This window comes from Gymnoscopelus braueri, assembly GCF_963280865.1.
Source record: "Gymnoscopelus braueri genome assembly, chromosome: 19".
NCBI classification, from domain to species: domain Eukaryota; kingdom Metazoa; phylum Chordata; class Actinopteri; order Myctophiformes; family Myctophidae; genus Gymnoscopelus; species Gymnoscopelus braueri.
The window spans coordinates 19,298,091-19,315,095 of record NC_137621.1 but is presented as its reverse complement, the minus strand read 5'-3'; the positions used below and the strand labels follow the sequence as shown (position 1 = coordinate 19,315,095).

Here is a 17,005-nt window from a genome sequence, read left to right as displayed (position 1 = left end):
TTTCAAAAATAGCAGATCTACAAGCTTGTATAGTATATCTGCTATTTTTGAATAGACAAAGTATAAGAGGTTAAAACTATTGTGATGCTATATTCACACATTACGCTGGGGACCCCCTGAAACCCCCTCAAGGACCCCTGGGGGTCCCCGGACCCCACTTTGAGAACCAATGGTGTAAACTACACGGATTTCATTTGGCCAGGCTCTGCGTGTATTTGGCGTATGGGTGACGTCAGCGAAGAATCCTTGGTATTCCGGGGAGTCGAGAGGAGGAAGTGGCGGTTGATGCAACTCCACACCTTTCCGGTGAACCAGCGCTGCGAGTGCGACCGTTGAACGGAGAAAAGACGGAGAAAAAAGCTGGGTGGAATTACCGAGAGAGAAGACGGGGGCAGACTGGAGGTAAATGTAAATAATACCCCTCTTGGACATAGCCTCGAGATAAACGTTTTGTAGTTAACCAACACATTGATCTTAAACAAACGATTAGTTGACGGCTAAGTTAGCCTGTGCTAGCCATTTTTTTTAGCTTGGGCTGGGAAGGCAACAAGCTAGCTAACGTTAGCTCTCGCTACCTATCATTGACGCTATCGTTAGCATTAGCCCGACTTGATATGTCTGACACTCCTCCCAAATCTCTCTTTGCAGGGGGACAAGGAGTGTGAATAAATGTGTTGCTGAGTCACCAAAGATCGTTTCGGATCACTCTCCCCCCTCAGAACGATTGAGTTACACGGGGCTTGATGGAATAGCCACATAAACATCGCTTTTCTCCTCCGGTGGTGCTGAACAGAACAAGGGCTGCCAGTCAGACACACACACAACCCACCAGGCAGCAGGAATCCAACACAAGGACCGCAGGCTTTTTCCGGGCCTTGCTGTGAACCGTCTCCAGACACGCCGCTTCCCCCTTGCAGACTGTTATTATCACCCCAGACTGTGTTATCTGATGCGGTTATAACGTGAAACTTAACTGTGCAACAACACAATGGACGTTCTGCAACATCTGTTACGAAGTTCATCATTGTATTGATCGTGCCATGTTCCATTTAGGCCCAGTGGTACTTTTGTGAACTTAAATGCCCCAACCTCCTTTAGCACAAGACTTCTTGAGAGTATTGTCGCGCTATACCAAATATTAACGTGTATTCTTATTTTTTTTCTGGCATTTTGCATGTCCTTGGCTGACAGTCATGCCCTTGCAACTAAACTTGTAGTCACATTTAAACGGTAACGTTCAAGTGAAGAAAAAAGTATTAGTTTAGGTGCCTGACATTTCTTTCTCTCATTAGAACAGAATATTTATGTACAGAGTTCAAAATGGGGAAAATGCTCTCGAAAATCTTTGGCAACAAGGAGATGAGAATATTGATGCTTGGACTTGATGCCGCTGGCAAGACCACAATTCTGTACAAACTGAAACTCGGACAGTCGGTCACTACTATTCCCACAGTTGGTTTCAACGTCGAGACTGTCACCTACAAAAATGTCAAGTTCAACGTCTGGGATGTAGGCGGCCAAGATAAGATCCGTCCTCTGTGGCGACACTACTACACCGGCACTCAAGGGTTAATTTTCGTTGTGGATTGCGCGGACAGGGATCGCATCGATGAGGCAAGGCAGGAACTTCACCGCATCATTAATGACCGAGAAATGAGGGATGCCATCATCTTGATTTTCGCCAATAAGCAAGACCTTCCAGATGCCATGAAGCCACATGAAATCCAAGAGAAACTCGGATTGACCCGCATCAGAGATAGGAATTGGTATGTTCAGCCTTCCTGTGCGACTACAGGCGATGGACTATATGAGGGGTTAACATGGCTAACCTCAAATTACAAATCTTAATGATTGAGTGATGACTGTTTTAGGTCAAAACTACAATAAAGTTGCAAGTAACGAATAACTTCTCAAATGATTATGGTAAAGAAAACGTTGATTATCTTCCATTTATTTTTAATACTATGTTTACCCCATGACTAATTTAACTGGGTTTCCTGGCTTAAAGTTTGCTTGTACTCAGTAGCAGGCCTAACCTATATCGCATTCATTATTTTGGGGCTTGCTTGATGGATATTAAAATTAATTGGTCTAAACGTTAAAGCCACAGATCACCACCTTTGCCTATTCTTTAGCCTGTTTTATATATTTTTTTCTAACAAACCTGGAGTTTTTATCTTTTCAACTTGAACTAAAGCTCCCCTCCCCATAGTTCTATGATTGTTGGGGTTGCTCTTAAACATGGGCCTGTTCTTTTTTTTCATGGAGAGAATGAGAGATCTGTAATGACAAGTAGCCAACTTTGAGGGACTAGAAAACATGTTTTAATACAATACTGTGATGCAAAGTATTTCTTCTTGATGGTATTATCACACATGCAAGAAACAAGGACAGTTTACACCATTGCATTGTCAACATTCTGCCTGGACATAAGAGCGGAAATGACTGACTGAAGACAGAATGTTTTGTTACCCACCCCTGGAAAACCCTTAGCGGAGGTGATTCCCCTTTATGTGGGCTATATAGTTAATTGATTGACAATTTTTGTGTCATGTCTTGATAACCTAATTGTGCTGAATACTCAACAAATAGGCCTCCAGTAACTTTAATATGCTTGTCAGGATGCATTATTAGTTATGGGTAACATTGATAGTCATGTAGTCAAGTTGACTCAGTCTTTCCAAAGGAATGTCATTCAGCTCGGAGCTCTCTCAACCTGCTACCACAATTGATACGTCTCAGCATTGGGACACTATATGATGGCATATTATCTGTAGCATGAGTACAGAAGTACAGTAACCCTACATCAAGAGTCCGTCTGTCACAGTCAGAAGGAGCCACTTACCAGTGAGATGTTGAAGACACCCTGTGGTGCATCTCCATACTATTTTGACTGGGGAACCATGTACAGAACAATGTCATTGTAATGTCTTATTAAAAAAAAGTGATTTAAAATCTGTTTTATTTTATTTACTCTAATAAGAACCTTTTAACATTGACAGTGCCCATTCCATTATATATATAGCCTACCTACAGCACAAAAGAAAACTATTCACATTAAGTCAAATTCGGCCAAAAGGACATAAATTATGCAAATGACATATGAATTACAGTTGAAAGAATTCTGTGAAAAGTGTTGGATAGAATGATTAAGGACCAAAGTAGAGGTTGTCCTAGTTCTTTGTTAGTCACATGCTTTATAGTTATGTTTTGCTGACTTTTGATAAAGGGTTTATGTCAGCGATCGAAAGGAGTTTCTGGTCTCGCTGGCACTGTGCTGCCTGCCAGTGAATGGGGAAAATTGTCCAAAACAGGAAGTGCAACTGCTGGTCTTTTTGGAACAACAGAGCCACATGATTTCTCGGGCGGGGGGCTGCTACACCAATTCTGAGATATACAGCTGTTAACAAATTTTGTATGCACTTTGGTGTGTTTAGTTGATGTGGAGTTGTCAGCTGTTACTTCCTGTCATTGCTTTTGTTTGCAACTGGCAGCAAAATCACCCCAAAACATTTTTTTCTTCTTTTTTTTTGTCCTTTTGAAGGATTCCACTGATAGTGTCTATTCAAACTGGCTTTCAACAGAGCTGCTATTGAGAAGTTAAATTATGTATTGTAAATTATGACTGCCAGGTTGCATGCAAAATGTAAATTATGTAACATATTCCATGAAATGTAATGTGTACAGTGAGTATATTAAGTGCTTTAAGAGCTGTTAGAATGTCCTAAAGGAGGCCTAGGCCTTCAGAACTATATTCAAGTTAGGTGAAAGGCAGGGGTCGATCAACATTCCAGTGTAAAATAAATGTTGCCCTACAGAAGGTGAGGTCGCCATCTCTTGGGATCTGTATTGATCCCTAGTTGTACTGTAGATTAAACCTTTTGTGAGGAGCACAGCAGAATCAACTAAGCTAACAAGTGGTAATGAGAAGTGTAACAAATAAGCACCCTCACCGTATACATTCCAAATGCCTTTATTGTTGTTGCTGAGAAGTAAGTAACATAATGACAAATTATTTTTGCAAAAGAGAATCAAGATTTATTTGCCACTAGTACTCATACAGGTACAAGCAGCAAAACGCAATTGTGTTAGGTCCTCAGAAATACTGTGCAACGTAATGATAAAAACTAAGATAAGAAGCCTTGTGAAGAGTTTCTATAGCAGCAGTAGTAGCAATATCAGCGTAACAAAAGAGAAATATATACTTATATAAATGTGCAAATAAGGCATAACCATGCGTATGTGCAGATACCTTGTAAATATACTATAGCCTAGCAGCAATAGCAACATGGATTTATAAAGGGTCAAAAGGTTTATAATAAGTCATTTGAAGTATTCTTGAATCTTGATACTTTTTTTAAACTGACCCTTCTCATTAAAGCTGATTAAGAACAGTAAAGGAGTGTTTGCAGATCTGACAAAGTCAGGATTGATGGTGATGGATGTGGGCAGACGCTGATGTTTCGGGCAACAGAAGATTAGTTTTATTCTGCAGCTTTCTGAGAATATTTCCTTTCAGACTGTACTTAAGGACACTGTGTCCTTTGTAACATTTTACACATTCACACAAAAACTGGCACAATGTAAACGATTCAAAAATAACACAGAGATTGTGCTGGATTGCTTTCAGATGAATGGGAAGAATTGCATTTCTGTTACGCATAGAAGAAGATATGGGTTATCCAAAGACAAACAGACACTGTTATCAGTGAGAACGTGTCGACATCCACAGACATTTAGCTTCATGATCACGGTGTCATGCACTGTGTGGAAAAGCTGGTGCTTAGCAAGCTGCTGCAGAGGCCTCAGGATGTTTGCTTTAGCACTACAGAGGTTTCCGTCAGACAGGTCAGGTGACATATAGACACATAGAGAAGATGTATGACAGCACACACACCCCACATGATACACTGATTTAAAATCGACAGAAGAGGAGTACCTGCTGATCTCTACCAATCCAATCCAAACACACACACACATGCACACTGCACTCCGTTATGTCTCTCATCTGCGCTAGTAACTGAACTTGGGCCAGGGTATGTGAACACATGCTTGCTGCAAGTTGGTCAAGAGCCACCATTAAGACATTGATTGCAGTTTAATTGGGCTGTAATGGCCACTGTGGTTTGCCCTACTTCATTACAACCACATGATCTTCACAGCATTTATGGCTGACACCAGTGACCCCAGGGTGCGGATAGAGACTGTAAGCAATGTTTTATGACCCTTTTTTCTGTAAAGACAGACCTCCTGCCCCTTCTGTCCACGGACCCCCCTTGGGGTTAGTTGGAATTCCTGAACATTCCTTAGAGGAAAGGTCACCAATGGGCATCATGATATAGAGAGGTGGATATTTCCTTTGTATAAATCCCCAGCACTAGATGTTTCATGTGACATGTCTATAATTGATAATTAATCTTGTTTAAACAGTGTTATAGACAGTCTGACATTTGTCAGGTATTGCAAAGTTGGGGCCAAGTGTCACTGCATTCGCTGCAGATCAGTGCTACTATTTTTATGGCACATTTACAGGTTGCTGCCTGGTACTCAATCATAAGCACGTCACCAATGAAACCGGCAGTATATTGAGCACATGACTCTGGTATCAAAAGCAGAAGTCCAGTTCCTATATGCGTATGGCAACGTGCATGTAGAAGTGCACGCCCTTCCACTGGTTTGCCACTGGATTATGTATGATAGCTTCATCTGAGGCCGCCAGAATGTCCTGTGTTTGTTGGGGCAGGTACTATGGCAACGGCCTAATGGGAGCTCTGCCAGTGTGGCGTGATGGTTTTGGTATCACTGAGGTCGTTTGCTCTGTCGCAAGAGTTTCCAGTTGTGGATTTCCTCTATTCTACATGGAAAGAGGAAGAAAATGAAGGACACGTATTTGTCAGCAAATGCAACTGCGAGATAAATACCTCTTTCCCTCTACTATGGTGACCTCTTTATACTCCTTCAGCCAATGTTTAACAGGAGCGGAATGCCCATGATGAGTGCTATAACAGCTGGATTCATGACATGTCTACAAGCTTAGTCTTCTTAAGCCTATAACCAAGCCTTATGTGGTCGGTTTTTAGTGCTGAGGTTTTTGGTTTTTTACTAGTAACTGTCTTAACTATCACCTGCCTCAAACCTTTAAACAGTTGGTTAAAGACTGTGTGCAGCTGTGTGGATATGGTCCAATGATGTGCCAAGCGTGGTCTACAGTTTAACAGCCACACCCATGGGAAAATCAGTATGGTTTGTGTGCTACATGTGCACACATACACATACAAGCACGCTATTATTAAGGTTGATTATTTTCATACACATTTCCACAAAGCTCCATTCAGTGACTGCTTATCATCAAGGACAGTAAAACAACCATTACTCTCTTTGGTGAGGATAAAAGTCTCTCCTCTAGTAATTCTTACTCTCAGCCAGGAATCTTTAATGGTATACAGTTAATAATGAACACAAACAGAGCTCAGTTAAAAGTAGGTTCAGGAAGTGGTTGATAGTTAGTTTCAGGTTTCCTGCTGAGGTTAAGACTCTTGTATCTGTGGCACATGCAAGTTCTCAGTTTCCTCGTAAAAATGGGCACACTTACACAAATACAGTCCATTCTACTGTAGCCTATATATTGTATTACTGTAGAGAGTTTCCATTGAGTTCAGAAGTTCAGGTACTTAGTGTAATAAAAATTGTGCTGATTTCAATAGTTTGTCAGATTTGGAGTGATATGGGTGTGACCAACTGAAAGAGATTTAAGGCCAAAAGTCCTAGGTGCATTCTGGGCATCAATCCAAGTTACATTCCATTCATATCTGCAGCCCAAGGTTACTCTCTAAAGTCTAAACCAAGTAAACTTGCATTGAATATAAATAAAGTATGTATTGTAAATGTATTTCAAATATCCAATCTAGCCAAAGCAGACTGTCTCTACAAACATGATAGGATATCCATTGCCCATTGTTCACACAGGGTTATTGGTAGAATTACTGTGCATTGGCCTACATGTTTTTTTTCCCCATTCAATGGGCAGTTGTATAGCAATCAATTCAATGGAAACCTGGGTCTTCTATTTCTATTTCATTATGTGAAAGTCTGAAGTTTGTCCTCATGTGGTTCCTTTTGGGACTTGCAGCATGTCTTCCACAGCTGTGTGCGTGTGAAGCAAAAAAAAGGAGAGAGAGAAAGAGAAAGAAGCAATCTGATTTATATTTGTCCCCCCTTGCCTTTTGTACAGTGTTTGACCAGCTGTAGAAGACAAGGGGCCATGGTGGATCATTGCTGTGTGTTCACAGTCATGGTTTGAGATGTTTGCCGAGTTCAGACACTGTACACGATAAAGCTATACTCATAAGACTTTAATTAAAAAAGAACTATTTAGACGTCTTATGAATTTAACTCTTCCACATGCAATCCAGTGTGTTGATGTAAATGAATACAAAATGGTGCTTCAGTGTAACTGCCAGCAGAGGCGCAGGTTCCAATTCATAGAAATGTTAACCATTTACCCTCCTATATACTTAGTTGACCGGGGTCCCACAGGGCTCTATACTTGGTCCACTCTTTTCTCCCCTCTACACCGAATCTCTTTACAGAAAATAACTGATCTACAAGGCAAGCTCACACATCACATTGTGACATGTTTTGAGCTTGTAGATCTGATCAGCTATTTTTTATCAAATAATCGCCCCAAATAGAGACGCTATAGGGTTCCTGTGGTTAACACAATCTGTACATTGTGTGGATTCCTGAACTTGTTTCATGAAGTTTACACTCAGAGATTTGCTCTCCATTTATTTCTGGGAATAGATCAGAGGTCAGAGGGACTTTTATTTACTTTCTATATTTGTCCATGGTTTAGTCATACAGGACTCACATTTCATAACTGTATTCACTTGCCTTTGCAAATGCCCAAACCTATTCAGTCAAACATAATCAACCACATATCAACCTCCCTATCAGCACTGAACAGTATATGTTTAATGTCAAGATAATATAGAATAATAGTGACAGGTGCAATGCATGACTTATGCCTAATTTATGCTACATTGTACGACGAAGTATAAATCAGGCTTTAGTGTTCACCCTTGTTCGTATTCTTCCAGTCATGCAACCATTTCCACAGACTGACATCCATCAGTGACAGGATGATGTATACCAAGCAAGGCCAACTCAGAGAGAGAGGCTTCCTTCAGGCAGAGTAAAGCTTCCGACTGCCCTGTCTGTCACACTCCATGACTGACTACATCTGTGCATTATCTGACAAGATCCCTATAATTACAGTGTTTGCAGTGCCAGTGACAGTGACAGTGCACCCGCATCAGACAACTGCTGGGCCTGGAGGAATCTAAGATCCGTACAAAGTCATGACACTGGCTGCTCACAAACAACCCAGGCCTGGGGCTTTTGAGAGGCGATGACTCAGGGAAACGCTTCACACACACACATCCAGTACATACAGTAGGCTACATCCCCTCGCTTTCCCCAGTTAGTTTTGCCACCACTCACTGTAATGACGATAAATCCAACATTATTCTGCAAGAGTGCCGACAGGGACAGCTATCATAGGCATTCAGCAATGCACCCCCTGTGGCAAGTAGTAGATCTAATAATACGATGTTATGATTGGTTCACTAACTGATGTGCTGTATATCTGTCCACTACATGCTTATGATTGTGGTTGACACAGTAGATGTAGCTACACTAGACCAGGAACACCACAACAGCAGTGCATTAAAATGGTACATAAAGGAGGTAAGAGTGCACAAATAATCTCACAAATAGTAGCCTACTGGATCCATGTCCTCCTCTCAACCGCAGCACAGCTGTCTTAACAGCACCCCCTCCCATTTCACTGCAGGGGGGCAGGGGGGCGGAGTCAGCTTTGTGATTCTATAAACTAGTTGTCCTGTCGGGCTTTGCTCCACTGGCACTGCTGTACCACCTCTGCTCTCAGTGCCATTGAGCAAAATAATCAGCTTTTGTTGTCGTGCCTCATTATTCAAGATGGGGAAGAGAGTGCAGAATAACGGCACCTTCATCACATGCTCTCTTCACAATAGAACGTCTGATGTCCGAGCCATTTCTTTTCCTTCCAGTTTTTCTTTTGTGAGGTGGGATTTGATCAGTTTCACAGTGTCATGCAAAGGGTGGGGGTGTGGAGGGGATGCAGCAATAGTGGAAATTCAGAGGAGTCACATCTTAAAGCCTATTTAAGGACTGTCCTATGACGAAGCAAAAATCAGACATAACACCTTTTTAATCACCCAAGTTTGATTTCTATTCTTGAGTCACGCCCTAATAGTTAGTGTGAAAATGAGTCTTCTTTTCTGGAACACTGTCCCCTGGTATCACGATGATGATGACACAAAGACTCCTCTGTGACACTTGGCTTTGATTCAGCAGGGTGGAACACAGCACACAGCCTTTTGGACGACGGGCTCTCTCCTCCACTCATCTGGTTCGGGTGGTGCTGCACTGCATCCTCATGTCATTATGTTTTAGACTAGAGGAAACCGTGAACAGCACTTTGAATACGGAATTCATGCAGAATGTTGTTGCCATGCTTTATGGGTTGGTAGAAGGGTGCTGCAAACCTGGGTTTCAAGGCCTGCATGCGGATGAAAATGTGCACACACACAAAATAAAGTTTGCGGATCCTCATCATCATCTATAACGAGTTGCTATTCAAACAGTGTGCCTAACAGACAAACCAAAAAAAAAACATTTTCAGCTACTTGGATTGAACAGTATTGTTGCTCCTACTGCAGACTTACCACTCAGGTAAGCAAGTTGTTTTCTGCTAACAGCACCATCTGTTGGTAGAAAATGGCCCCATTATGTCTTGGCACACAAAGCATGGTCTCCACGTTCAGTTATGAATATTTATACTATTTATACTATAATATTTAGACAAAGATTTTATATGTAGATAGTAAGGGATTACAGAGATACAGCGCTGCACTGTGGCTGTCCTCATTTGTTTTAGACATCCTGTATTCCCCTGTAGAACTAGCCTAATTAGCCTACCATAAGAAGACTGTAAGTACACCATTTCAATTAGGTTTTAGCATTTATTTATAGAGGATAAAACACAGGAGAGCACAGCAATTAGGTTTGTAATTTTTTTTTTCAAGACCAGGGCCATGGGCGGGAGAGATGAATTGTTGATGTTGTACTGGAGCTACTGTCCAGTGTCTGTCAGTGTCCACTACTCCAACCCTGACCCCCACCCCTCTGGGACACAGGGACTCAATACCAGTGCTGTGTCAGATTAATTAGGCTAAACATATCCTGGCCAGAGCCAAAAAAACGCTACTAGTTTGATTCCAGCAGTCCAGTTGCACTAGGCAGGAGAGAGCTGCAAGGGCCAGTGGGAGTAATTTTCTCAAATGATCTGTTGCAGTTATTTATAGCTTTTACAACAAATGGCAATTAATCTCACAGTAATTACATCCCTGTACATTCCTCCCTCCTCCATTTTCCTGTTGTGATGGGGCTTCCAGGTCATACCATGAACCAGGGGATTTCAGATACTAAATGTATACATAATTGACTGTATATAAACACATGCACATAAACAGATCCACATCTATCTCTCTCTCTCTCTCTTCTTCTCACCAACACATACTGTACAAGCCTTGAAGGCGCACTGATGTAATTGTTAGGATTGTAAGGAACATGTTTGTTCATGCAAGTGTGGTATCAAGATGGTTTTGCACAACAGCATAATAATATTTGGTATCGGGCTATCAGCTATGATGTTGTAGAGGCCTTTCTGCGATTAATGTTACACCTAATATACATTAATAGCTAAAGCATTGTATATATATTTAATGGCCAGAAATGGCTTCTGAATTACTCATTCTGTGACCATCTTTAAGTGATGAACCCAATGAGTTAAAGCAATTATATTTCTGATCACCAAATGCCCAAATTGAGGAATACTAATGTCTGTGGCACTATCCCATCACAGCTGGTCCTGGTTTATTATAAGCAGGTTTCAACCGAGCAGGTTAGCTCAACCCCATTCTACCACACTAGCCTGTGAAAACCCATTCGTTATTAGACAATCAATCAAATTAGATTGCAGTTGCACTCTTCTGTACACTGATTTATTTTGTGCTTAATGGGACCCGAAGTCTTAACCCTTCAAATTCCTACCACTGTTTTGCATGAATATTTTCATCTGGACTCCCCATTTACGCAAGTGCATTGGAGGCTGCCCTACTGTGTAAACAGAGAGCAGCATAAAAGGCTGTGAGGGGGCCCCTGCATGCCTGTGGGAGTATGGGGCGTGCTCCATGGTTTATGCTTGAAAAAGGGCCATAATCTTCCAACTAATCTGGGGCTTGGAGTGGAATTCCCCTCGCATGGAGTGCAAAACCATTCAGGAGAGCTGGCATGCGCTAAATTAGTTATAGTAAAAACTATTAATTAAAACAATTACAGTATATGGAGCAGGAATTTTGGCCAAAATTTAACTTGGCGTGTTCTTAAAGATTAAGCTATTCTTGCTGTAGTAATCAGTGCCCTCCCATTTAATATTGGAATTGCATAAACTTAATTAGCCAGGCCTTTATAGGCACATTAAGTACACCATGTTTTAAAAGACCTATTACATTATCATAAAACAGATAGCTTTAACAATGATTTTCAAGCTTTTATTTTTTTTGGAGTTTGTACAACTGCCGCCCTCTAGTGCTCCAGAAGGAAATGGTCTTTATATCTAAAAAAGGATGAGGAGCAGATAGTGGATGCTAATCCTAGAGGCCAGAAACGGGAGATGATATGCCATCATCCATTCCAATCTACTTGCTAATTGTGTAACAGCCTAAATCAGCAATGTGTTGCATGTCTATTTATGCACTATTACTGTAGAATAAAGCCTAATTTATACTTTCTTGCATGACAGTGTCGCTCGCCGAAAATAACGACAATGTTTCACGGTGTTGTTAGGTTGAAAATCAGTTGATTTTGTTTGGCGAGCAAACACTGTAGCGAGATGAAGTATAAACTAAGCTTCAGGACAGTACACATGACAAGAGCATAGTTAGTTTAATGTTCCATGCAGTTCATTGGTGTGTAAGCGCTCGTCTTTCACACACGCTGAACTAACAACTCACTGTGCTTTGCATGCGTGAGAAAAGGGCATGCCCTCATAAGACTAATGTGACAGCCACGCTCCAACTGCATTCCCCCAGGATGCCAGTGTTCAGTCTCCCCAAGACACCAGTGTTCACGGTCTCTCCCAGCCAGGACACCAGTGTTTACGGTCTCTCTTGTTTGTGTCTAATCAGTCTGTTCTAATAAAAGGTAATAGAGATAAACATTGACAGCATTTATACACATGTACATGCATATCGTCGCTGTCAGGCATACATTTCCTAAATCTCCTTATTTGAACTGTTTTTTTCGTAAATGAATGCCCTACTTGATCATACTACAGTGTCACACAAAAGTATCAAAAGTAGCAGATGCGAAGTGACGTGTTTGGAGCTTGTAGATCTGCTACTTTTGAATTGGAATCCTGAAAAGTAACAGTTTTGGACATATGAGGTTTCCACCTGACAGAGACGTTATACATAAAAGGATATGACCATGTGCAGAACATGCAACACTTATACCTTAACCAAATGTAGAACACATGAACATTTTAAATATAAAAAAATACATTTATTAGGATCTAGGGCCACAATAATTGTTACATTTTATATTTTGTAATACAAAATCACATACATATCACATATATATATATATACATACACGTATACAGTACATATACACGTATATATTATAGTGTAATAAATATTCTCATGGCTATCGTTATAAACCTGCCCTGTCATTTTCACATCTACTTGGCCTTTTGAGAGCACCCGTTTTTAGGTCGCTTGACTCAATATTTAGATGTTTTATATTAATTAAATAAAATGTACCCCCCATTCTTATAAACCCATTTAACTTCCACATTGGACAACACACATCACCGCTTCTCATGACTGACATTGTCCTTATAATGAATGTTGTTTCGATTAGTTATTTCAACATGTTAATATTTAATGCTGCTTTGTTGCTTTCCTTTACAAATGTAGGAAGTAGACCAAGCCCAGACTGGGATCAATTTGCTTTGCAGGTTGCTGATCCAGTATTATTCTAGAGCAGACGTTACGTGCATGCACACGTAAGTGTGTACACATTTTACACGATACAGTCGGTGGCCTCTAGACCGGATCAGACCGGTTAAGTCGGGATAGAAACCTGTGGAAAGCCTGGTGGCTGGCTGGTTAGACCTTTGACATTTTAGTGCTGAACTCTTATAAGTGTACCTGCAGAAAATAACATTGATTTTGTTTATGATCATGGAATTATCGATTTGAGCAGGAATACATAGAATAGCTGGCTAATTTGCAGGCTGGTTGTCAGGATCAGGCTGAGATCACTATCTGAAAAAGTAGGACCAATCACAAAATGAAGACTGACACATTCATTAGGACAATATCATGTCATGAGAAGCAGGGAAGTGTGTTTACTTTGCAATGTGTCTAACGTGGAGTTGAATGGGCTTATATAGGATGGGTGAGTTCGATAGAAATTCATATCAAATATCTAAATATTTAATCAAGCAAGTTGTCTGGGTAGACGTGAAAATGACCCCGGAAATGTTTTTGTGAAATTCCCCTTCATAGTCTTACGCTGAATTCCCACCAGCAGCGTCTCATCCTTGTTCACAATACTAAATGTGTCCGAGGTTATGAGTGACAGCCTGTCACTGTGTGTCAAGGTGTGTGTCTGCTACCAAGGTGAAAGAACAGACTGCATGGAAGTAGCACATTTAGCTGTCTCTGTGTGACTCCTGATGCTATGGGACAAGCATTCTCAGAACGTTCCAGCGTCATGGGACTGCTGGTGTGAATTCAGCATTACAATTCTCTCCATCACCCTTGTTCTTACAATTTGTAACACACAAACTCATACTTTGCGCTGGAAGTGAAGAATACGAATGTCAGCACTGTTAAAATCAGGGTCTTGCTTGTCCAAAGGAACCTCCTCACATGTGAAGTCCTGTTGAAGCAACTGAAAGCATAACAAAGAAGTACAGTTGGTCATTGAGAGAAAGAGCACTGATGTTCCACAATGCATGACAGTTCAGCTTCTTACAATTTGTTTACCATTAGTTATTAACGGAAGACAGTGCAGTGCTCACCTCAAAGAAACGTCTTTCCACTTTCGGGTTAACGCCTACAGTGCGTTGCTCATAGCAGCAAATGATGCAAGTCTCTGATCCAGCCAGGTGCTTCAATGTTTCAACCAGCGGTGCAACAGACTATAGGGAAATAAGTGATTAGCCATTAGAGATTATTGTAATTGCTTGTATTCATTCAGCCTGATACCCAATCAGTACAATGCTACATCGGGCTAAGATGATGTGTAAACGTGGAAAGGCCATTTTAAACACATTCAAATAATACAATACCTGTTCATAGTAGATGCAGTCTGCCATTAGGACATAATGTGGATGTGTAAGGAATTCAGACACCTCTTCACCCCTTTAAAAACATACAAATTAAGAGTTAAGTTAACCACTTAAACCCTATATACTTAGTTGGCCGGAGTCCCTCAGGGGTCTATACTAGGCCCCATCCTTTTTTCCTTATTCTACACTAAATATCTTCACTGAAAATAGTGGTTCAATTTACAACTAAAAGTAAACACTTCTTTGATACTTCATTGATCCCAGTGGTCACACCCAAGGTCAGCTCCAGCTCTAAGGCCACCTTGGTCAAGAACAGTCCAAGAGGTGCACGCTCCTCCACAAGCAGGCCTTCGTCAGTACACCTGACGAAGGCCGCAGAGGCCAAAACATTGTGTTTACTGCTTAATAAATAAATATTTTTGGGAGCATTGAGACAGTGCGCAGACCTTCTCCTTTTCTACACCTTGGTCAAGGACACTTGGCAGGAGTGTTTCCTAAAAGCTACAATGAATGCATATGTTTGATGACCATTGTTCTCTATCCCATTTGCAACGAAGTCCGAACTACCATAAAGATGCCAGCGCATCAAGCAGGGATCAACATTATGAATCGCTTGCTGGCCCAGAACCACTATTTAAACACTGGCCAGAAATGTCTTTTAGTGTAGATTCACACATTTCTGGTGATGGGCTTGATGTGCAATATATTGATAATTAACCACATCTAATATAACAGGAAAAAGTATTAATTGAGTTACAAACCATTTCAGTACCTTGGCAGTTATGGACCCACTGCTGATAAGTGCTTTGTTTTCTTGGATATTCACTTTCAGGAGGGCCTGCAACTCCTCCAGGTCTGTTACAGTAACTTGAGCTCTGAGTGGTAAGAATTTACAATTCAGGCTTTAGCAGATGCTCTTTATCCAGAGCGACTTACAGTAAGCAAGGTAAACATATACATAAAATGCATTGCATACAGACAGTAGTGCCTCAGTAATATAGGGTCAAAAGTAAACCAAGAACATAGAATCAGTCTAAACAGTATAATATATCTTAAAGTAATCTCTGTGCATTGCCACTATAGAAATATAGATGCCAGGTCAACAAATGAACCTGGCATCTGTCTAAATAGCATGCTTTCTTAATTACATTTTAACCTGCATTAGCCCTGAAACATGACTGTCATACCATGACAGTCATGGTGCCGAGTCCCCCTGGTCTAAAGTTGTGTTCGATTTTTTCACATTGCCATCTCTCACATAAACATAAACGTTCAGATTTCAAATATAAAGTGCTTACCACCGAGCCACGGATGTTACAAGGCGATGCGGACCGCGATGAGTACCCGTATCTCCCGTATTGTTCAATAAAAAGCATTTTAATCCCATCGCCGGCCATTTTCTTTTTTTGTTTTTTTTTGTTTTGTAATGTATCAGAGTGCAATACACCTCCCAACCATTAGTGTCGCATGGTTGAAAGTATAGGAGACAATTTGGAGAAAATGGACGGCGATGGGATTAAAATGCTTTTTATTGAACAATACGGGAGATACGGGTACTCATCGCGGTCCACATCGCCTTGTAACATCCGTGGCTCGGTGGTAAGCACTTTATATTTGAAATCTGAACGTTTATGTTTATGTGAGCGATGGCAATCTGAAAAAATCGAACAAAACTTTAGACCAGGGGGACAGGGCACCATGACGCTTGTATACAAGCGTCATGTGAACCATGGCTAAACCTGCATAAGACTGCATGGTTGTCAAACATATATGGTAAACGTTTTACAACAATAAAAAATAAAATAAAAAAATTGGCATGACATGCACTGTCAATGGGTCTTTTGAAATGCACATTTCAGAAGACCCACACTGCTTTCCCGACCAGAATAACTTGCTGGCAAGTAGTAGCTGTATTATTAGAAAACTCACCATCGTGCTTACAGCTAATGTTTGCATGCATACAGGATAGTGCCACCAGAAACTGACTGCAGAGATTCTCACCCCAGTGCTGCTGCCATCAGACCAACAACTCCTGTTCCAGCTCCCAACTCCACAACGTCTTTGTCAGCCCATGTGTTTACGCCTGAGGCAGGATCATAAAATGGTTTCGTTTCCAAGTATTTTGCGAGTACGATCGCTGCATCCCAGACCACACAGCCGACGTCTCCTTTGTAGCACTGATTCACTTTAAAAATACATCCGTCGTTTTTCTCAATTTCTCTTACAAAGTAGTCGCTGCCTTCCTCTGTGTCCGCCGCCATACTGATTGTTGTCTCATGAGGAGGCTAGGAGCTTCTTCTTCTTCTTTCGGGTCTATAGGCGGTTGGCAAACCAACAAAGGTGCATTACCGACACCAACTGGATTGGAGAGTGTGGACCCATTGTGTTGGTGTCACATTGTTTTTGTTCCCCACACAATGCGAATCAAGTAGTTTATTCTCGCTAGTCACGCTACGAGTTAGAATAAAAGATGGACATACCAAACGATTATTATACCATAAGAAACGAAACGATTATACCAATTTAAAACCAATTTTA

The 17,005-nt window shown here is 41.1% G+C and overlaps 2 protein-coding genes across 3 annotated transcripts; one reads left to right on the top strand and one right to left on the bottom strand.

Annotated features, from left to right (window-relative positions):
* Positions 1-266: 266 nt before the first annotated feature.
* Positions 267-2,196, top strand: arf6b (ADP-ribosylation factor 6b). The gene is made up of 2 exons (XM_080413585.1): positions 267-402; positions 649-2,196. The coding sequence occupies exon 2, from the start codon at positions 1,321-1,323 to the stop codon at positions 1,846-1,848; it is 528 nt and encodes a 175-aa protein (XP_080269711.1). The 5' UTR covers positions 267-402; positions 649-1,320; the 3' UTR covers positions 1,849-2,196.
* A 10,451-nt stretch (positions 2,197-12,647) lies between these two features.
* vcpkmt (valosin containing protein lysine (K) methyltransferase) lies at positions 12,648-16,736 on the bottom strand. Of its 2 annotated transcripts, XR_013932108.1 has the most exons (6): positions 16,469-16,736; positions 15,229-15,342; positions 14,468-14,540; positions 14,198-14,317; positions 13,252-14,067; positions 12,648-13,212 (listed from the first exon to the last, which is right to left on the bottom strand). XR_013932108.1 is itself a non-coding variant. In XM_080413877.1 (5 exons), exons 1-5 carry the CDS (start codon positions 16,726-16,728, stop codon positions 13,963-13,965), a joined length of 672 nt encoding a protein of 223 aa, XP_080270003.1. In that variant the 5' UTR covers positions 16,729-16,736; the 3' UTR covers positions 12,648-13,962. The 2 variants fall into 2 exon arrangements, 1 of the variants encoding a protein (XP_080270003.1); XM_080413877.1 differs by having other exon boundaries at positions 12,648-14,067.
* Positions 16,737-17,005: the final 269 nt, after the last annotated feature.

Excerpts from the sequence above, each read along its gene's own strand:
- arf6b (XM_080413585.1), top strand. The coding sequence starts at position 1,321 with ATGGGGAAAATGCTCTCGAAAATCTTTGGCAACAAGGAGATGAGAATA.
- vcpkmt (XM_080413877.1), bottom strand. The coding sequence starts at position 16,728 with ATGGCGGCGGACACAGAGGAAGGCAGCGACTACTTTGTAAGAGAAATT. Across the intron at positions 14,541-15,228 it reads ACTGCCAAGGTACTGAAATG|GGGTGAAGAGGTGTCTGAAT; the intron begins GTTTGTAACTCA and ends ATGTTTTTAAAG. Across the intron at positions 14,068-14,197 it reads TGGAAAGACGTTTCTTTGAG|TTGCTTCAACAGGACTTCAC; the intron begins GTGAGCACTGCA and ends TTATGCTTTCAG.